A 22,902-nucleotide genomic window follows, 5' to 3' on the forward strand; every position below is an offset into this window, starting at 1 on the left:
TTCAGATGTACCCAACCTCTTACCTTCACAAGAAAGGACAGTGCCCTTGGGCCACTTTGTCCCCAGCCCACGCTGAGGCTGACTGGGTGGTGAGAAAAGCCCAGACCAAGACAGGATGGGCAGCTGTTTTTAGCTGAAGTCCAGGAAGAAATCCCAGCCTGACCGTTTTATTTTGGTTTAGAACTCAAGTCGTGTGACAGTGGAAACTCTTTCCCTGTTGTCCTCTCCTCTCTGCTGTGTTGACAGGAGACTGACTTGCTAATTCTGACTGGGGGTTTTCCCTGCCTACCTGTTTTTCTCTTTTATCTTCATCAATTGAGAGAGCTGCTCTGCCTTTCAAACTGGCGGAAGGCATCTGGGGTTTTGTGGATTTTTTTTTTTTCTTTCACATAATTGTGGGTCTTTTCCCAGATCTGTATTTTCTCTCAGACTACCTTCTAACTTGTTGAAGTTTCCGCCCATGTGACTTCCAGCATGAATTACCAGAAACCACAAGAGAGAGAGCGCGCGCAAGCCCCGAAGTGAGCGAGATGTCCCTGTGGGGAGCAGTCCCCCTGCACCCCGGAGCAAGGAGGACGCAGGGGGTGGAGGTGGCTGCAGGGCCAGCAGGGGAGGCACCTGTGGAGGGTGGAGGGCTGGTGGGCCAGGGGCAGTCAGGACGGGAGGCCAGCTGGTGACCAGAGAGCCACAGGCGTCCGGGGCGTGTGTGAGGGCCCGGAAGATCTCAGCCATGCCTCACAGCTCTGACAGCAGCGACTCCAGCTTCAGCCGCTCGCCTCCCCCTGGCAAGCAGGTAGGGTCCCCTTTCCCTTTCTCCTACCCTCTGATTCTCCTGGGAGGCAGGAAGCGGGGCAGGCTTTCTTGTCCTGCACAGGGAGCTGCAGAGGGAGGAAGTGGCTTGTGGCATGAACACTCTATTAGACTCAAGACATGGCATCTGCAGTGAAGCCACACATGGTGGCAGAGACTCTCAGCTGCCCCCTATTCTGCCAAAGCCCCTTTTCCTCTCCACTCCCCAAGGGTGCCCACAGCCCCTGCCTCACAGCTGTCCCACCATGAAGCTTTCTAGGCAGCAAAGGAGAAGAGGAATGTCAAGGTGGTCCACTCTTCTTGACGGCACTAGAAAAGTGACCAGAGGCTTTTTAAGTGGGCTGCTGGCATGCACAACCCACATCCTGGATGTGTTGTTTCCCTGGAAGAGTCGACAGGTCCCAAGAGAAAAGTCTTCCAGGTGGGGTCTGGGAACGAGCTGTCAGGAGGAGGAGGAACCCAGCGCAGGGGCATCTCTGCTGAGGTGCTGCCTCTGTCGCTAGAACAGCCAGCAGGGAGAGAGATGCTGGAGCTGCAGCCGATACCTCTTTTTCCAGGAGCTTCTGAACAGAAGGAAGGAAATAAAGGGGGAGGCGACCCTGGAAACTTGTTGGAGACATTTGCTAGTAACTTACCTCAGCTCTGGGGAAGTGAGGGAAATTAAGGCAGGGACTGTGGAGACTTTAGAATCTAGATTGATTTCCAAGTCAGGAGTTTTCAGCTGGAGTTGCCAAGACATTAGGTGCCCTACTCACCTCACAGCGTCTGGGGGCTTTCTCTCTGCCATATTCTCAACATCCTACCCTAGGGAAGTCCTCCTCCTTCTCATCCGACGTATCTCCGTGGATTAAAATCTTCCCCACCTCTGCAGCTTAAGAAGTGCATTCTTTCCTTAGCATAGATATTCAAGAGGCTTTCAAAATGATCAGCCAAAATGAAAGAATGTAAACATCAGGCAGAGCATCTATCACTAGCAACTAACCAAAGAGCAGCGGGTCTGGAGGAGTCCCGGTGGAGACCTCTAGAGGGCAGACCTTCCAGTCTCTGTTCAAGATGGTATCGGAGTGGCTTAGATTGCCTGGAAGTCTGTGCTGTGTTCTTCTTAGGAAGGAAATTACTCATGGCTTCCATGGTAATCTGGTCCCCTGTCCCCCTTAGAGGAAGAACACGCCCTCCTATCTAACCCAGCGTCCTCCTACGGCAATGGCCTGGGAGTGCTGGACATGCTGGGGCGCACGGTCTCGCCTGAGGATCTGTGCCCTCTGGCCAGCAGGGCTGCGCAAGACAGCCGGGCAGGAGCTGCACAGGTTCCTCTCAGCCATCTACACTAACCCGCAGCATCCGGGAGAAAGCTGGAGGTAGCAGAGGATGTGCCCATCTATGGGATGTAATTAGAGCACCCAGGACCCCTTGTCCCTCGGTGCACCCCCCGGACCCCACAGCAGATGACCCCCCTAGTGAGCACCTTCTTTTTGGCATTTCATTCATACCGGGCGTTCTGCTCGGGCGTGGGGAACATCGGGCTGGCTGAGCACAACGAAGGGAACGAAGGAAAAGAAAAGGCAGTTCTGGGTTGGTGCCTTCCACCAGGGATGTGGCAGAAGACCTCTTGGGGTACAAAGCAGTGAGGTCGCTGGTGGTGAGGGGGTCTTGGGAGGGCTTCAGATTCAGCACCAGAAGGGGCAACACTGCCAGATGACTTCAAGCTCCTGGGCCAGCTCGTAGAGCCTCAGTTTCCTCCCGTGTACAATGGAAACAATGACACCCACTTCACAGAACTAGGGACTTAAACCAGAGCACCTCTGAAAACACCTGAGCAGAAGTTGGCACATAGTAGGTGCTCAACAAGGTTTTGGGAGGAGAAAAAAGAAAGAAAGAAAGATAACAGCCAAAAAGAACAGCAAGGACGTTCTGGGGGAAAAAAAAATAGAGGGCAAGGGTGGAGCAGCCCTGGAGAGGAGGAGAGGCATAGACTCTGCTTTCACTGGTTTCACCATTGCTGCCCAGAATAACCCTCGTGAGGCCTGGAGGTCTCGTGCTGCTTCTTACAGCTTTTGACCAAGTAAAACATAGAAAGACCTGAGGATGTGTGACAGGGTATGGGAAAGTATGCTCCTGTGGCTGGAGGCTTCTGGAAAATAAGGGGATGGATGGGTGCATGAAGAGATGAAGACATGGAAGAATGGATGAATGGATAGATGGATGGATGGATGGATGGATGGATAGAAGAATAGGTGGAAAGATGGATGGATGGATGGATGAATGGATGGATAGAAGAATAAGTGGGAAGATGGATGGAAGGAGGGATGGATGAAAGGATGGATGGGTACCAAATGCCACAAAAGCCTGCTTTAATTCAGAAGAGAAGAGCAAACTCCTAATTCCCATCATCTCTGCCTCCCAGGACTCTTCTGACGATGTAAGAAAAGTTCAGAGAAGGGAGAAGAATCGCATTGCAGCCCAGAAGAGCCGGCAGAGGCAGACGCAGAAAGCCGACACCCTGCACTTGGTGAGTGCTGAGGCCTTGGGCTTTGCTCCCCAAAGCCATGGACCCTTGACCACAGCTTTGATTCTGCCTGTGTGGGGATGGGTAGGTGGGGAGAGTAAGTGGAGGGTGAGGGACAGGGTGAGGAGGAAAGGGAAGGCTCTCCCATGATGTATTTGAAAAGTTTTGTAGCAGAGAATGTGCCAGAGGAAAAAAAGAGAAATGAACCTTTCTACCCAGGAGAGTCAAAGAGTGGATGTGTTGGGTATTGGAAGCCCAGAGGCTGGGTGGAAGGTAGAACCGCCTGCTTGGAGAGGGGACAGCCAGGAAGAGCTCCATCCTCATGAGCCACTGAGAGCAGAAAGTGGACTGACTTGGGGAGGAATTTAGATGTTAAGTGCTTTGGGGAGCCTCTTATCCTGCAGTGCCAGGACCGCACGAAATCTCATCCCTTTGGAGGGCAGTTGGGGAATCACCCAAATGTCCTTGCATTTGGGACAAGGAAGTCTACAGAATGCTACATCTTTACTTCTTTACTCTAAGCATCATTAAAGTTCTAGTTTGAAATTTCTATCATTAATGATATGCCCGTGTGGAAGATGCAGTTTCAAGTGCACACATCTGGGCGGGTGCCCATCTGGGGGGACTTGCCACTTGTCCCAAGCTTTTCTAGAGCAGTTCTGACGCTCGGCTTGGGCACAGGGGTACTGGGTGGAACTGAGGGACAGCTCCACTAGTGGGCCAAGGTCCTAGAAGTGCTTCTAAGTCTGGGCTGTGTGCTTCATAAAGCAGAGCTTCTTCTGCATTTCCACACCCTACCTTCTTCCCTCTCCTGGCTCTGCCTGTAGCTGGCTTCCCGTTCCACCAGCTCTTACTTCACTGGTTCCTTCCTCTTCCATCCACTCGTCTCTTCCTCTAGCAACTCCATCTTCCTGTCCTTCCCGAAACATTCCCATACCTCTAATATGCTGGCACTTTCTTTCAATGGTAAGAAATACAATTGGCACCAAAAATGAATAAGGTTGTGTTTATTTGGATGATCAGCATGGCAGCTGACTGGTTAGCATGACTGTTTTAACCTCATCAAGAGTAAGATGCAGTTTTGCTGGACATGGTGGCACATGCCTGTAATCACAGCGACTGGGGAGGCTGAGGTAGGAGGATTGCAAATTCAAAGCCAGCCTCAGTACTTAGCGAGGCCCTAAGCAATTTATTGAGACCCTGTCTCTAAATAAAATGATAACCAAAGAGGCTGGAGATGTGGCTCAGTAGTAGAGTGCCTCTGGGTTCAATCCCCAGTACACACACCAAAAAAAAAAAAAAAAAAAAAAAGAGAATAAGATACAGTTTTAAGGGGGAAATAAAAAGATGTTTCTTCATCTTTGTCAGGAAACCAAGAACAGGCTGCACCAATCTCTCTGATTGATGCTTGTGCTTTATTTGAAATGTACCTGGCATATCCTCCATTGCAAGCTAACAGTTTTAAGTTCACAAATATGTGTCAAATTGAAAAAAAAAATGAATGGCACATCTATACTAACTGTGATCAACAGTCTAAATGCTAAGCCATTGCTGTCCCTGCTACTGGCATGTTCCCATGATTTCCTGTGGCTTAGAGTCACAAGGAAACACTCCCATTTACTATTTTAGACTTGAACATCTATGATCTGTCACTTTCTCTGAGTCTGCTTCTTATTTAGTATTATTTGGAGCAAGCAAATATCAACTTAAAAGGCTAAAAGCTTCTTCTTTTGTACAAGTCAACAATGTCCTGAGACTGGCAAACTACTCTAAACTGTATATGTTTTTAATAATTAAAAAAAAAAAAGTGGAAAGTAAATACAGGTCAGCAGCTCAGACAGGATTTGAATCTAGCTCTGCCAATTGTGATCTCTCATCTGTGTGACTGACCCTAAAGACATTCCCAATCTCCCTTAGACCCTCATTCCTTACGTACAGAAGGGGAAATGACAGTAACTGCCTCATAGGGCAGTGAAGAGAAGGAGCTCACTCAACACATACCCGGCACACCAGATAGACTCCAAACCTTTAAACAAGATTCATAATAACAGTTACTAGTATAAGAAGCAAAATTTTAAAAATCACAACTAAGTGTCTCTCTCACGCACACACACACACATACACACACACATTTTCACAAAATCTCAGGATTGAGAAATTTCTTTAAGGCTAAAATGTTTAGGCACACTTTTTTTTCCTTTCCCCTTTTTGGTACTAGGGATTGAACCCAGGACGCCTTAAACACTGAGCCACCTCACCAGCCCTTTAAATTTTTTTAATTTAGAGACCAGGTCTCATTCAGTTGCTAAGGGCCTCTTTACATTGCTGAGGTTGGCTTCAAACTTGTGATCCTCCTCCCTCAGCCTCTTGAGACTCTGGGATTACAGGCATGTGCTACCATGCCTGACTCAGGCACTTTGGATGCCCAAGAAAGGGTCTGGAAACTTCTAGTGATAGATAGCTCCCTCCCTTCTAATGCATGGAGAGGAGAACCCCTATCTTGAGCTGCACCCCTCTCCCTGTAAATCCATAAATCCAACCCCCAGTGTCTGTCCACCCCCTTGGGGGCATATCAATAAGCAGACACATGTGCCTCGTTGCCGCAGCAAGGTTTTTATCTCTGACTCAGCAGGCCTGGCCTCTGTAAGGCAAGAGTCAGAACCAAAAGACTTAGCCTAATTATACCGGTCGTGATTCTCTGGGGTTAAACTCTGGAGCTTGGAGGTCGATGGAGCCCCCAGTCATGGGGTGAGCATGACCACCCTCGCGCCCCAGCCTCAGTCTCTAGAATGCTCCCATGCCCCCCACATCTTAGCTCAAACTCCTCACCCACTCCTTTCTTTTGAGCACCACAACATTCATCTTCACTTTTTGTCCAGCGAGGAGATCACATCACAGTCTACACGGCAAGTCCATGGACTGCTGTCAACAAAATTTGTGTTTCTTGGCTTCTGGTGGGAGCTTTGGACAGTAGCTTGTGAACTTCCACCACCAGACAGAGAGTTCGGCTGTGGTTCACACTGCTCATTTCCTCTTGGTTGACAGCCGCCCTTCTTTTCCATGCTTGTCCCTCTCAATCACATTTGTGATTCAGGTAGAATGGTGAGCTTCAGTTCACCACCTGTGTCAGGTTTCAAGGCTGGGTTTGCCCTTGACTCCTTTCCATGCTTGCTACACATGCCACCTTCTGGAATGTTCTGTAGGACCCATTCAAAACGTTGCAGACCAGGTTTTAGAAGCCACAGTATCAAATAAGGACCACATGTATCTTAGGGTTCCAACCTCAGATGTTGGGGTGACATTGTTTTCCTGGTTTCAACTGTTGTCTATCTTTAAGTTCCCAAGGAATTGCCTTGTCTCTCCTGAGTGTTAGGGATGCTGGCTACGGGACATTCGGCGTAGCTGTCCCATTCACGGCTCACACCAGCATGTGGATTGCTTTTAAAGTGACAAGGGGGAAAGAACCTCTTGTGATGATTTTGTTATAAAATGAACCAACCTGACACATAGTGAATCAGGCAACTTCTTTCATAATTGGGACAAAAAAAAGAGACCACGTATGGTTTTGTTTCTTCGGTTTAATGTCTCACATGAGCGCCCATCATACTTAGTTCGTTTTTCTCCCATGAGCAACTGCAGGGTCCCAACTGTAGGGTTCATTCTATACGGTCCAGATGTTGCCTAGAACAAGAAAGGCCTGGCTTGACAGTTAGCCCTAAAAATCTCAGCAGCTAATAAGTGGATCCAAGATAATCAGCTGAAAAAACATTAGAACTAATAAGAGAATGGAGACAGCTTCCAAAATTAAAAACAAAAAGTAATGTCTTTCCTATATACGGACCATAACAAATTAGTAAATTTAATGGAAGGAAAAATCCCAACCACCACCACCATCAAAATATATAAGAAAGGAATAAATTCAACAAAAATCATGAAGGGTTTAATTAAAAAAAAAAAAAAAACTTTTAAATGATCCTAAATGACTCTTTAAAAATTCAAGTACTAAAAAGAAAGATGTATCTTATGTAAAGCTAATATTTTCATTAAATTAATCTATAAATTAATGTGATCCCAATAAAAATTCCCTAGGATCTTCTGGGAATTGGGGAAGACCTCCATGAGCTATTCTAAGTTCCCAGTGAAAAAGAACTATCTGAAAATTGCCAAGAAATGCTAAAGAAGAAGGGTAGTTAGGGATTAATGGACTAAATTCAAACAATTTGGAAAAGACAGAATATTGAACAGGACAGATTACAGAAAGAGACCCAAAAACAAATTTAAAAATCAAATACCTTTGAGAATTCCCAAAACAGTAGAACAAATACAAAACAACCAGATGACATTTCAAACCAGTGAGAGAAAACTGAATTCTTTAATAGAGTTGGGACAACTGACTAGTCACTTGGGGAAAAAGGGAAAAGCTGGCTCCTCCATTCTTCATAGAACACATAAACTAAATTAAAAAAAAAAAAAAGGAAACTTGAAAAAAAATGAGCATTAAGAAATTTATCTTAGCATGAAGAAGTCTTTTCCAAATAAAATAAAAACCCCAGAGATGACCAAGGAAAAGACTGACATACATTAACTTCATACATCAAAAAGTGAAAATTTCTCTATAGTTCAAAATACTATATGCAAAATCAAAGGCAAATGATAAACTGGGGGAAAATAACTGTAACATTTATGACCAAAAAAGGCGTGTTTACTTAATTTATGAAAGCTCTTATGAATAGGAAAATGATTAACAACCCCAAAGAAAAATGAGCAATGATTATGAATAGGCAACTTCCAGAAAGAGAGATAAATATGGCAAATAAATGTGTGCAAATATGCTAGACCTCACTTATATAAGGAAATGCCAATTAAAGCAAAAGTGAGATTTCTCTACCAGATTGGCAAAAATAAAATGCTGTGAAATCATGATGTTGCCGAGGCAATGGAAAGGCTGTAGGAGTCTAGTCGATGCAACCCCAGTCAAGGACAGCTTGACCGTGCCCATTTCAATGAGAAGCACACATGCCCTGTAGTTCAGCAATTTGCTGTTGAAGAGTCTGTGCACAAACACGTCCACAGATTATACAACGCTGTGCATTTTAAAGATAATCATTGCTGCATTGTTCCTTATAGAAAAGACTGGAAACAAGCTAAATATTCATCAGTAAAGGAGTGATTAAGTAGATTAGACTTTGTCCCTTCAGTGGAATACTGTGGAGCTATTAATGAGTTACAACTGAATGTGCTGATTTGAAAAGATTATCAAGTTTCTATACTCTTAAAGGAAAAAGGTATAAATATGGCACCTGGTTTTTCCACTCTGTGTTTTTCATAACAAGAAAAACTCTGTGTGCATAATTGTACAAACAGAAGTTTTCAAATAGATTACAAAAAAAAATGTGCTGATGATTTTTTTCTCTGAAAAGTAGGAATAAAGATCTAAGGCAGGAGAGAGATACTTCCCTTTTTAAATCTTTTTTATTTAATCAATTGCTATTATTTTTATAATATAGACATTGAAATTCTTGACATTGATCATTACTACATCTGCATTGAATGCCTTCTTTTCTACTTTTGATATCACACATTGAACAGCTCTCTATGGTGACATTTTAACTCTTGAACTTCCTACATAAATCTCTCAAGCCTTCGGGAGAACCAAATGTTGTTTGGGATTTGAGTGATCCTAAGGTCCACTGTACCAGATGGCCATCATCAGGGAAGGCAAACCAGTTTCCTTTATGTAGCCATTCCTGTTGATTGTAGTGACTCTTGGGTGCCTTACAGTGTGGAGGGTTTTGAATCAATGTTAAGTCAGTGGAAAAGAGAATTGAGATCAATTAAGAAGCATTGTGGCCAGGCCCAGTGGTGCACACGGGTAACCTCCCTATTCTGGAGGCTGATACTGGAGGATCTCAAGTTCGAGGTCAGCCTCGACAACTTAGCAAGACCATGTATAAAAATAAAAATGAAAAGGGCTGGGGATGTGGCTCAGTGGTAGAATGCTTGTGGAGCAGGTACACGTCCCTGGGATGAAACCTCTGTATTGTTTTTAAAAAAAAAAAAAAAAGGAGGAGGCAAAAAAGAAGAAGTGTGGATCATGAAGAGGCTAAACATCGAGATGGAGACGGTTGGCAAGGGTAGCTCAGAGATGTGCTGCTGGCAGGTTCAATCTGGCCTTGGGGGTGGAGCGGGAAGCAAGTTAGAGTAACAGGGACGGATTTGGAAGCTGGAGACCTAGGTACTCGTTTAGATGGAGATGGGCCACATGTTTACCCAGGGCTGATGCGTGAAGGAATCTCACACTCATTTAGGAAAAGAGAGATTTACAAGTTCCAGGATACATGTATCATGGTCACATACGACAGAAAAATCTTGAGTGTACACTACACAGTAAACAAAGCTTTGAACTAATGCTGTGAGAAATAGGGAGTTTACAATTAGCGGGAGACTGAGAGATGAAGAAGCTCAGCAAAGGTGTTACCCACCTGGGCCTCCTGTAGGATGGCACCCTCGCTCTTGGATTTCTGGGGAGGCCTGGGACAGAAGGCAGCTCAGGGTCCTGTTTCATCCTGGAGTTCTTTTTCTTTCTCTCGGGGAGACCAAGCCTTCATGTTTATTGGCATAGAGAAGTCAGGGGTCCATGAAACACCAAAGGAATATTCTGGATAGATCTACCTTTAAAAAGTTCCATGTAAAATCAGTGAAGCATCTATGAAAAAGAGATGCCTCTCTTGGGCTTCCACTGCTATGAATTTCTTTTAAAAAAATACAATAATTGAACACGATTGTGTATCAAGCACTGTGTGTTGCGTGCTCACTGTGTCTCATTCAATCTTCACAAAAGCCTTATCTGATAATTCTCTACATTAGGTCAGGTCAACTTGTCCAAGGCTACTCAGTTTGCAACTTCAGAACCCATCTTCCTCACCCCTTCTGCCTCTTTCTCCAAACTTCCATGAAGATGTTCATCTTCCCTAGATTCTGATTTCCTTGAATGTCTACTTGAATTTATTTTCTGTTTCTTAAGCAACATCTTCCAAAATTCACACTCTTTCCCATCCATCAATAATAGGCCTAGTCAAGAAAGTAAAGATATCCCTCTATCAATCAAAACCATTCTTCGAGAAAGCTATATAGCAATAAATGTTAACATCTTACATGAGAATAACCTTTGAAACAGTATTTCCACTTACAAGAATTTGAAGCAAAAATGATATATAAGGATGCTCAATTCACCAGTATTTGTGAATAGTAAACACTTTGATAAGGTGTTTGATAATGCTTTAAAATTGCGCAGGTTGCTAACAACAGGGGGATTAGCATATTAGAATACACTCATACCATAGAATTTTATGCTGCCGTCCAAAATGACTATGTAGATCTGTATGTATCAACTTGGAAGATGTCAGTGGGAGAGCATTGAATGAAAAACAAGGTACATTATAAAGAGTATGTAGAGTAAAATTCTGTTCATGTAAGTGAAATCTGTGGTTTGGGGAACAGTTGCCTGTATAAAGAGATGTCTGGAAAGATATTCTCCAACATGCTAATAGTAGCTGTTTCTAAGTGCCTGAGTTTCAGTAATCTCCCTTAAGTACTTTTCTGCATTTTCTAAGTTATAACGAATGTGTGCCATTTAGAAAATCAGAAGTAATCTAAAATAGTCTAAAATTTTGAGTATTTTATTTGGGGGGGAAAAAGACATGCCAAAGCAATTCTTCACCTGGCTACTTATCCCACTGAGGATGGATCAGCGTGTTAAGTGTGGGGAATCTTGGAAAGGACTGGTCTTGAGACTACAGAAAAGCCAGTCATAAAAGGATCACGGCGGACTGGGGTCGTGGCTCAGTGGTAGAACACTTGCCTAGCATGTGTGAGGCACTGGGTTCAATCCTCAGCACTGCATGTAAATAAATGAATGAAATAAAGGTCCATTAACAACTGAAAAAAAAAAAAAGGATCACAGGGCCCAGGTCACAAAATGACAGCTGCCATTCAGCAGACATCTTCCTGAAGCACAGTCAGCAGCAGCCAGGCTTCCTTTCTTCTCTTGAGAAAAGTGGGAGTCTCTCCAAAGAACGCAGGCCGCTCAGAGGGTTTCCTAGTCTCTTCAGCTTCCTAGGGTGATGCGTTGGATCCAAAGACCTCTTCAGATGGTGGGATGTCGGTACAAGGTCCCATCATGGGCCCACATGGTGGTTTTTTGGAGGGAATAATAATGATAATGGTGATACTCTTGTTCCTTGAATTACAGAATTCAAAGGAAACCCAGAGATCTTTCAGGCCAACCTGTTGTGTGGCCAACAAGGACACCTTCTCAAGGACACCTAGGAACTCAGACCTCTGGCCTCCCCCCACCCCCAAATCTGCTTTTGTTTTCAGCTATTTTGCTGAACAGAGCTTTGCTAGGTAGGTGATGTTGATGCCACCTGTCCTTTTGCAAAGGAAACGAGGCCATCAACCCGATGCACAGAGAGCCTGGGCTCTCAGCATCTCCAGAACACTCAAATGGTGCGAGACCAGAAAGAGAACTCAAGGTCCAGAGGCGCTGAAGCTTCCATGTGTCTTTATTCAAAAGAAGTTTTAAAGTAGTCACCCAAAATTAAAAGGACAATGACATTTGGGGGAAAATAGTTGCATCAAATTAAATTAATGAAGATTTAACATTTATATCAAGAAAGAACATCTTTTAAAGAAAGACATCAAGACTCCCATCAATAAGTGGGCAGAGGCTATGAACTGAAAGCTTACACAACATTTTTCCTACCCAAATGAAAATAACCTAATTTTCTATTCTGATTACGAAAATGATACACACTAAGGCAGGGTTTCTCAACCTCGGCTATTGACATTTTAAGTCCAATAATTTTTTTCTTGTGTGTGTGGTTATCCCATGTATTGCAAAATATAAGATCTATAATCTGCCCAATAGATGCCAGTAGCACTCCCTCCCCCAGTTAGACAACCAAAAATACACACAGTACGTGTCAATTGTCCCCTGGAGGGAAAATCACTTGTGGTCGAGAATGCTACATTGAGACAGATGCAGAGAAAGTCGCTCTTCCTCCTTAGTTATTGATTACTGTAACGTTAAAGTGAAATTAAGAAACCTTCATAAAGCTAGTTGGCAAGAATAAATTATTCAAAATTAGACCCCTCAACCACTGCTCTGTGCCCCATACTATCAGCTCCATGCACTGTAGTTGTGAAACTGCACAAGTTGTCGTGAAATTGATACACGCATTGATTTCTGGTGATTGAAGGATTGATTTTTCTGTCCCTTGCTCCACTAATCTCTCTCCTAGGAATTTATTCCTAGAAAATAATTGAACAAAGACAAAACCCAGAACGTATCAAGTCATTCATTCCAGCATTTATTTCTACTAGTGAGATTGTGATAACAACCAAAAGGTCCAACATTAGAAGACCAATTTAAGTAGAATGTGGATCATCAATTTGATGAAATAACCATTAAAAACAATACTTACAGTGAATGACTGCGTAGATGTGCCAAAGTTACAACAGAACACAAGACACAAATTGTTTATGTACTATGGTTGAGATTTCGTAAAAATAAGTACACATGTTAATTTAAAAGGACAAGAAGACAGTATGTACAAATGAAAGCAGGTATATTAGGGCGCCAGGGACCGTGGGTGTTTTAAATTTATTTTTTATTTGTGCATTATAATTTTACATAACGGTAGGGTTCATTTTGCCATATTTATACATGTACATGACATGATTTGGTCAATTGGTGCTTTTAATTCTTTAAAACCATCTTTAATGTAGTCATACTGTGCATTTTTATATTAAAAAAAAGAAGGAAATGGCCAAACAGAGAGTTCAGGGAACCCTGGAGGAAACTGAGGAAAAGAACGGAGAGGCGATATCATTGAGCTAGAATTTCAGGAGTCAGGTTTTGGTGGGAGACCTTATTATTTATCCTCTAAGCAGAAACTCTGTTGAGAGTTAAAAAGGGTACTAGAAAATACTACACCAGGGAACAAGTGATCTGGGGCAGCCCCATATGGCCATCCTAGACTTAGGGGAACCAAGGAAGGCAACCTGGAACTCTTATGAAAACTCAAAGGCAATGATAAAGTTCAATGCCAAGCTGAGGGCCCAAATTCCTAGGACCAATAGGCAGTGGCCCACATCCGAGGACCCTGTAACTCAAATATTTTCTGGGTACTTGGTTGGTGCACTTGTTCACTAAGAGGGTGGGGGCTACAGAATATTGTCCACGCAAAGCCCATATTTCCAGCCCTGGAGTTCATGTCTGCAGACTTGATTCATCCACTCAACAGGCATTTCCAGTCTTCCCTGCAGATATAGTTAGTTCTAGACACTAAGAAGAAGCAGTGACTAGACAGCCCGGGTCCCTGATTTCATGCACCTTACATTCAGTCTGAAGTCTAGAAAACAAACAAATAACGAACAAGTTAATCACACCAAAATGGTTCAAAGAAAATGAAATAGTACAAGGTTAAAAGTGGTTAAGGGACAGGATGGGACAGTGACCAGGGAAGACCATCCTGAGGCCCTAACATGGGAAATCAAATACAAATCAAAGAGTAGGGTCAGCCAGGTGTGGTGGTGCATACCTGTAATCCCAGAGAGTCCAGAGGCTGAGGCAGGAGGATCACAAATTTGAGGCCAGTCTCAGCAATTTAGTAAGACCCTGTCTCAAAATAAAAAGTATAAAAGGCTGGGGATGTGGCTTGGTGATAAAGCTGAGCTTCAATCCCCAGCACACACATACACACATACACACAAAGCTGGAAGGATCTGGGGAAAGGGAGCTTTCCGCAGAACCTTGAGGCCAAGCCCCAGAAAGATGCCCAGTGGGGCAGAGAGAGTGTGGAATGAAGAGTAGGAAGGCAGTTGAGCTGTTGGAAGCAGGGACCTGATTGGGGTGGTGGTCCGTAAAGCTGATTCTAATCCTGGCTTGGGATTTCTCTAAAACTAAATTCTGATCACAAATGGGAAGCAATAGCACCTCACTGGGCTAAATGAGAGCAAACTTAAAAAACAAAGCAACACTATATTTTCTCTTCTGCTTTGGAAAGAAAAGTAAGTCTAAAGATGTAAGGCAGGAGATCTGCCTTAGATTGGTTTGTTTGTTTAATGTGCAGCACCCAACCCTTCTTTTAAATCATTCCATGTGTTCTCATGCACAAACGCGCATGCCCTTCTTTCTGGTTGTTTATGAGAACTTTAGAAACACCAGCTGTCTCACTGTCTTGGCTTCTCACCACCATTCTCCTCTGGTTTGGATGTGGAAGGTCAGGTCCAAGCTGGGGAAATTACATGCAGAGTTCTGCAAGTGGAATCATTCTGCTCCTCTCACTCCAGGGCTGGGCCTTTAGAAACATAAATCTCTCAGGTCCCTTTGTAACCCTCCCAAGTTACAAAGCAGAAGCAATTAAAGTACTTGAATATTGGGTCAGAGAATCCCTTGTGATATCACAAGTCTAATTAGTAGACTTTCTTATAGGTACTTCTTAGGTTTTGACAAATTATTACGGGTTCCAAGTTGGCTGTCAAATAGACATGATTTTATTGAACATTTACTATGTGGCAGGCACTGTCCTTATCATAGAGGACAAAACAGTGAAGACAATAGCAATAGCCCTCATAGAACTTAACAATCCCAAGGGGAATGAATATGATAGTTATAATTACTGAGATTTGAACAGATCACCTATCTCTTGCCTTTCCGTCATAAGAATGAACTGCTGGGCTACTAGAAATTGTGTTTACCAAATATAGTAGTAATATAATGACAAAGTGATTAAATGGGCATTTTCTTTTAGGAAAAGCAAATTTAACTTAGCAGTGTCTCTCAACTCTTTAAAATTCTTTGTATTTACATTTTATATTATTGTATAATAAAATATATTTAATAAAATAAAAATATAAAGTATATGCTGGCCTGGTGGCACATGCCTGTAATCCCAGCAACCTGGGAGGCTGATGTAGGATGATCACAAGTTCAAGGTTAGCCTAGGCAAGTTAATAAGACCCTGTCTCAAAAGAAAAATAAAGGACGGGGGTTGGGCGCAGTGACACACATCTGTAATTCTGCTAGTTCAGGAGGTTGAGGCAGGAGGATCACAAGTTCAAAGTCAGCTTCAGCAACTTAGCAAGATTCTAAGTAACTTAATGAGACCCTGTCTCAAAAAAAAAAAGAGGCAGTAGGGGTTGGAGCTGAGGATGTGGCTCAATGGTTAAGCTGCCCTGGGTTCAATCCCAGGTACCAAATAAATTTAAAAATGGCTGGGGATGTACCTTAGTGGTAAAGTGTCCCTGGATGCTTCAATCCCCAGTGTGTGTGTGTGTGTGTGTGCGTGTGTGAGAGGTACTTTACTTATAAAATAAGTATAATAAAGTTAAACACTGGCATTATTATATTATCTTTAAAAGGCATCTGCTAAGAACATGATTCTCAACTTGGCTGAACATGAGGCTCACCTGGGAAGTAGTTTTTAAATCTTAATTTCTGTGACCCGGCCCAGAACAATGAAATTGGAGTCTGGGGACGGCAGGCCAGGAATGAAGAGTTGGCAGTGAGCAGCCAGAATCAGGAGCGGGCCCCTGGGCACCAGCGTTTGCATACACCCAGATACTCGGTCCCAGTGGCCTGCTGGCTTAGAGCAAACCCAGCGCTTCAAACCTTTGCTTTAATGGCCATTCCTAGTTGTTTTGTTGTTTTCTAAACCTGGGCTCGCTGGGGGTTCCAGCGGGATTGCAGTTGGTCCCAGTCATAGACAGCCGGCAAGTGGAGTGTCAGCTCAGTTTGGGTTGCTCACGTGACAAGAAGCCCAGAAGTCTGCAGAGCAGGCTAGCGAGAAAGAATCAGCTCCTCGGTCTGCACGGCCGTCCTCAGCACGTGGCTCTCATCCTCAGTGCACCGTGGCCGCTGAACTTCTGGGCAGCTGAAGGAGGGTGGCCTCTGACCTTCACAAAGAGGCGTGGCCTTTTCGGTGGGGAGGGCAGCTTTGCTCCTTGCCCCCTTACTCCACCCTGTACTTCTGATTACATCTCCTTGGTCAGAATTCTGTCACATGGCCACCCCTTGCTGCAAAGGAAGCTGGGCATTTGAGTGACTCTTTCCAGAGTCTCTTTTCTAGAGGAGAGCAAGGGAGAGGGAATTTGGGAGGGATGCCAAGCAAGTCATCCTAGGGCGTTTTTCATGTTTTAGGTCAATGAAACTCTAGTCTACCAGCCAGGCAACAGGGTGACCTAATCCTGTTCTCTAGACAGGCCCCTGAGGGTATGGCTCTTATGGCTAAACCTGTTTATGACAATGGCACTTATGGCCCTAGAGCTTCAGCTCTAAGACCTCCAGAATTGGCACGTTCATCATTCAGTGCAAAGACCTGTGGTTTGGCAATTCCTCTTCTCTCCTTTTAGGGTGAGAGGCAAGGGTTAGGGCTAGTGTCTCCAGGAATGGCGGGAGATGCAGTCACAGATCCCCCAACTGCTTGGGAAGTATCATACCTTTCCATTTGAAGCCTTTCCGGGAATGGTGGGACCCCCCCTCTGTGTGTAGGGGCTGGCGGCACCTGATGGAGATCCAACACTCACCTGGCTGTGAAGGATAAACTTCAAATACAGTTCTCTATTTAAGTGTGGGTGTGAGCTAAAAGGTCACCCTACCAATAGATGACTGTATCTACTGTTGAGGAGGAAACTCACAGGGACTATTTTCACCCTTCTGGAAATTGTGATGAGAAGATGCAAGGAGAAGGTCAAGGCCCTAATCTGGAGCTGACAGGGAGAACCAAGCCCACTCACAACGCCTGGAGAGTCCCTGCTAGAGCCTGGGGCCAGAGCCCATCTTGGAAATGCCAGGCTGTCCTTAGTCTTCGTCCCAAGGTTGCCTGAGTGTAAGGGAAGTGCCAGGGGATTCCCCGTCATTTGAAAGCTCTTTAAGTGAGCCCCCTCTTCAGCCCCTCCAATAGGGGATTTCCCAGAATGTTCCCATGCCCCCAGGAAGCCTCCTTCTTAGATGGTTGTGGTTCCAGACAGAAGTGGCATCAGGCGACACCACAGGCGAGGTGAATTGTAAACATTAGCACTTGGATTTGCAGGAGGTGGGACTGAGAAGATGAAATCAGTAAGTGACAGCGCTGAGGCCTCCAGATAATTATCAAATTTCATCAGGTTTATTATATTTATTTTTTGTGGTACTGGAAATTAAAGCCACTACCACTAAGCTATATCTGCAGTCCCTTTTTTAAATTGTTTTTATTGTGAGACAGAGTCTCACTGAGTTCCTGAGGCTGGATTTGAACTTTCGATCATTCTGCCTCAGCCTGCCCAGTTGCTGGGATTACAGGCCTCTGTCACCCTGCCTGGCACAAATGATTCTTGAACATTCCTCCCTTCAAGAGAAGGAGCCTGTTCACTTCCCTGAGCCTCATTCACTTCCCTTCAGTGTCGGTTGGACATAGCACCGCACTTCTAATGAACAGAACAAAGCTGGAGATGAGACCATAAAAGGTAGTGCGAACCTTTCTCTAGGGTAGACTAGTTTGCTAATAGCTCAGGTAGCACATTTGCAATCTGAGATATTTGAAAGTTAAAAGGGGCCTGCAGATTCTCTGATCCTGTGGTTTTCAGCTTTAGCTGCCTGTCACATCTCCTGGGGAGCCTTTACCAAGCCCATGCTCAGACTGCACCCAGACTTATTAAATCTGAAAGGGCATCTGTATGCCCATTGCTAACGCTCCCTGGGGGATCCCAATGTATGGGAAAGGTTGAGGTTCATTGATTTGATCCAGTCTTCCTGTTTTAAATGGAGGCAACTGGGAATCAACAGGGAAAGTGAATCACTCAGGGTCACCCAGCCGGGACCAGGATCTCGGATCCCCATCCCAGGTGACCACCGATGGAGCCCGCGATCGTCTTGTGTTCAGACCCTCTCTCTATCTGGAGGAAGTTCTGGCCTCTGATTAGCTCTCTTCCAGAGTAGCTGCACAGATGAGCAGCAGCTCAGCACTAGAGGCAGCTGGGCAGCTCTGTGAGTCCAAGAATGTGGCCAACTGGAGTCCTGGTGCCCTGTTTCAAGGTCACCAAATCCAAGATCTGTTTTTTTCTTGGGAGACCACAGGGCACTGAGGACCTCCCAGTACTCTGGAGACTTTTGCCCACCGTGGTCTGAAGTCCCGAAGAGGAAGCCTCAGGTGTGGTAGAAGCAGCACAGGCGGAGCCACACCCCCTTGGCCCTCCCTGGATTTGGGTCTTTGGATCCATCAATGGAAGTTTCAAAACTCCCGAGAAAACAAGTGTCTTAGGTGAACCCTGTAGCACTTCCTCTTGGCAGCTGGCTGCCACTGACCTGTGCTCATTTTGAAAGTGAATGCGATGGAGATTTGTGCCAGGGTGGTCCTCAACCACAGAGGGGTCTTAAGGACAGCAGCGGACTTCCTGTGTCCATCTCAGAGTTACTGTGAGGAGCCTGATGGCCCTAAGTGAATTCCAAATGTGGAAAGCAGGTGACAGAGACGCCCGGAAGCAGGCTCCCTCCTCCCGCAGCGTGGCAGAAGATGCGCTGGCAGAAGCCCAACTTTCCCTCCCAGGCCTCCTTCCCCCTTCCCCCTCCCTGAGCTCTAGGTTTCCAACCCCCAGGGGGAACTTAGGGGATGTTGCACCTTCTGGATAGACCACTCTCCATGCCCCGCATCGCCAGCGTCCCTTTAGCTATACAAGTCCTTTCCAGGGCACGCCTGCCCGAGGTGGGTCAGAGTGGACCAAGCAGGTAGCAGGCAGCAACGTTTAGGGCCTGGCCCGATCACCACTTCCTCCCACAAGGGAAGTCAACCCCAGCTCTGTAAGAGTGGGGCTGGCAGGTCGGGTTTCTCTGGGGCCCTAGCAGGAAGCAGTCTGGCTTCCCAAGGCCAAGGCAAGTTTCTTGTCACGGGTGATTGTTTTCTGGTTAGGGGCGGCATGTCGTGGTTATACCGCTTTCTAGCGCTCTGGAATCTGCAGGGCTTGGGGTGCGCAGAGGAGGAATCTAGAGGGCGCTCAGCACAGTCTGCAGAGGGAGGAAGGGCCTGCTGTCACTTCCCGAAAACTGGGCCTGCCTCTAGGCGGCGAGGTCAGAGCCGGCCCACCGGCCCCTCCCTTCTGCCTCGGGGTTTGCCCAGGCTCTTCAGAGACCAAACTTACAGTAAATGCTGTCACCAGTGGAAACTCTCAGAGGGGGTGAGGAAAAGGGCTCGAGGAAGGGGCCAGGGCTCCCGGCCCCCAGTTCCCGTCTTACCAACACCCCCCAGTCTCACCTCACTGCTTTATCTTACCTTTCGGTAAAGGGGGGATGCCCTGCCTCTGGGATGTGCCAGGAAACAATGAAGGGTGCAGGGAACTAGTAGACCCTACCTGGCAGAAGGCGCCTCCAAGGGTGCTGACTCCACCAACCCAGCTTCCGGGATCCCCCACCCTGTTCTAGAGATGAGGGTTTCCTTGCACTGACTTAGGTACATTTTCTAGCTAAGAAAGAGCCTCCTTCAGGAAATGTCAGACTGAGGCTGAGCGTGTTTGCATTTGTCCTTCAAAATAGATGAAAGGGCTGGGGATGTGGCTCAGTGGTAGAGCACTTGCCTAGCATGCACGAGGCCTTGGGATCAATCTCCAGCACCACAAAAAGAAAAAAAAAAGAAGAGAAAAACAAAAAAACAAAAAAACAAAAACTAGGACTTAACAAAGAAATCCCTGGGGGACATTGTGGGTCCAGATGATTGGCAGTGTAACTGACGAATCCCATCTAGCTCTCTCGTGCTCATGATGGGTTACTTAGGGCAAACTTTAAAAGTCAAGTTATCTTCTATCTGATCACCACCCACGAAATTCCTGAGCCAACTTCTTCATTCCAGCAACTGATGTTATTAGCCGTCAGTGTCCATATGATGGGCACTTTTAATGAGGGCTGGAATATTTAAAACAAATTTAACATCATATTTAACCAAGGTTTTCAAACTTGCCTGGTCATTAGAATGAACTGGGATACTTGTGAAAAACTCAGATTTCTAGACCCCTACCCTCCAAATCCCAAACCTACTAACAACCCAGTCTCCAGATTGTAACTATGGTTTTTTGTTTGTTTGTTTGTTTTATTGAGTCCTCAAATTAATTGTGAAGTGGCAAGTTTTGGAAATACTGACCTAAACCAATGAGAACTAGAAAAGTAAGATATGGTCTCCAAATACCAGGTTGTCATTTGAACTGAAAGGTAATTTGTAGGTCCTGGGTCTTGTCCCCTTTCTTGGTGGGTTTAATTAGAAGAGTGGGCCTGCTGGTTTCAGTCACAGAATGTGAACCTCAAAGTCACATTGGAAATGCATTCTCTGGACTTTCTGAAGGTGGGATTGCTTTTCAGTAATTGCTAATTACCAGAGTGCAATTGTTGATTTAAAAATAATGTATTCAGGAATCAGCGCTCCTTACCCTGGGTTTTCCTGATTAGCCTGTATCTGATGGTTCCCCCAAGCAGCAGGGAAAAGGTTTTTCTGGACAAAGGACTTTGTTTCTACACAGACTTCAGACACACTGGGAAGGCAGGAGTCCCCCCTTGTAAAAAGTTTTGCCTTCTGTGGTTTTAGTTACCCACGATCAACTATGGTCTGAACATATTAAGTGGAAAATTCCAGAAGTTTCATACATTTTAAATAACTTTCATTAAAGTATGTTGTTATAATTGTTTTTATTATTTTTGCTTATCTCTTACTAATTTATAAATTAAACTTGTATCATAGGTATCTATGTATAGAAAAAAGCATAGAATATATTGGGTACTACATAGAGTACAAGTAGGTGCTGAACATAGTATATGTCAGGTTTCAGGAGCATCTTGGAACATGTCCCCTAAGGGTAAGGGGAGACTGTTGTACTGAAAAACTCACCCTTAGTGTTCTAGAACCTGTGTGAAGTAGACAGTTAGCCGTGGAATGCATTTGTAAGACTGAGTGGAAATGCTGGGAACATTTGGAGAACACATGGCATAACAGGATGGAAAGAAATGAAATTGGTCCAAGATGTTCTCACAAGCTGCCATGCGTTTTCTCAGGATCCGGCTTGCCAGACAGCGTACTCGCCACACTCAACCCACAGACACACACGAGAACCTTGCACGCGGGCACTTTGGCGGGGTGTGCTCACTGAGCCCAGGTGTGGATGGGGTGTCCAGCACAATGGTGTTGAGACGTGGGGGGGCCTTCCAGAGGTGATTAGGTTGTTAAGAGGGATCCATGCTTTTCCTACTTTCAAGGGCTTGGATTGGTTCCCAAGTGTGGATTATTATAAAGACAGACTAGCATCCCCTCTCTCTCATGCATGTGTCCCTTTGCCATTACCTACGTACCTTCCGTTTTTCTAACATGCACAGAGCAGCACTGGGCCCTCACCAAAAGCCACGCAGATGCTGGCATCATGTTCTCACATTTCCATAACCGTGAGCTAAAAACCCCTTCATTCCTTATACATTACTTTGCATCTACACGCACACAAGTACATACTAATATGGATGCACCCATAAACACGTACAAACATACATGCCCACGCACAAGCTGTCACGTATGTGCAAAAGTCCTCTGACACCCTCTGTGGTTGCGCTAGTGAGAAAGGAATCTGGCCTTCCCTCCCCTCCTCCCCAGCCTGCCGGCCTTGTCACCTTCCCTGACATTGATCACTAATGCCGACCGTTGCCCTCACAGGAGAGTGAAGACCTGGAGAAGCAGAACGCAGCTCTGCGCAAGGAGATCAAGCAGCTCACAGAGGAGTTGAAGTACTTCACGTCGGTACTGAGCAGCCATGAACCCCTGTGCTCAGTGCTGGCCACCAGCACACCCTCGCCCCCCGAGGTGGTCTACAGTGCCCATGCCTTCCACCAGCCTCACGTCAGCTCCCCGCGCTTCCAACCCTGAGCTGCCTTCCGGACCAGGGGAGAGCAGAGCCCCCAACCCCCGATGCTCCAGCAGGTCTCAGGAGGGGCACACGGACTGCGGGCAGGCTGCCCTCATCCCTCAAGCCCAGATGGGGACTGAACACAAGGACTGTAGTGGACAGAGGGGTGTGAGGCCTCCCAGCAAGTGGCAACCAGTCAGTATGCACTGGACCTCCAAGTGGGCAGAGGCTCAAGGAGTCAGTGAGAAACAGGATGCCCGAGTCCCAGGCACACAGGGAGGAGGGCAGGAAAGAATGAGTTTTCTAAATAAATGTATTAAAAGAAACCAGTTTGACAAGGCAGTGTCCCTCTATGACCCTGTCCCTCAAAACTCTACACGCTATAGGGTTGGGGCCTTCTTTTTTGTTCTTGGTCTCAAATACCTCCCAAGAGCTCTGAAGACTGCAAATATCTCTTCTTTTCTATTTTCTTAGTCTACCTGAGATGATGGGCTTGTTTCAATGCATCTTCAACCTTCTCTCAGGGCATATTCTTGATTTTCCTCCCCACCTCTGTTTACCATGCCCTTCGGATCCTTCCCAACGCTCATGGTCTCCTGCTTTCTAGATTGTGAGCAGGTTGTTCTCTAGTCAGGGAGAAGACCCAGGGCAAGGGCCACTGGAGTGATGGAAGTCAGGTG

General features: G+C 45.5%; 1 protein-coding gene across 1 annotated transcript; it reads left to right on the forward strand.

Moving 5' to 3' along the window:
* Positions 1-535: 535 nt before the first annotated feature.
* Positions 536-22,568, forward strand: Batf (basic leucine zipper ATF-like transcription factor). Its single transcript, XM_047541235.1, has 3 exons — positions 536-793; positions 3,215-3,319; positions 22,033-22,568. Exons 1-3 carry the CDS (start codon positions 731-733, stop codon positions 22,240-22,242), a joined length of 378 nt encoding a protein of 125 aa, XP_047397191.1. The 5' UTR covers positions 536-730; the 3' UTR covers positions 22,243-22,568.
* Positions 22,569-22,902: the final 334 nt, after the last annotated feature.

The sequence above is a fragment of the Sciurus carolinensis genome, chromosome 2 (genome assembly GCF_902686445.1).
Source record: "Sciurus carolinensis chromosome 2, mSciCar1.2, whole genome shotgun sequence".
NCBI lineage: Eukaryota > Metazoa > Chordata > Mammalia > Rodentia > Sciuridae > Sciurus > Sciurus carolinensis.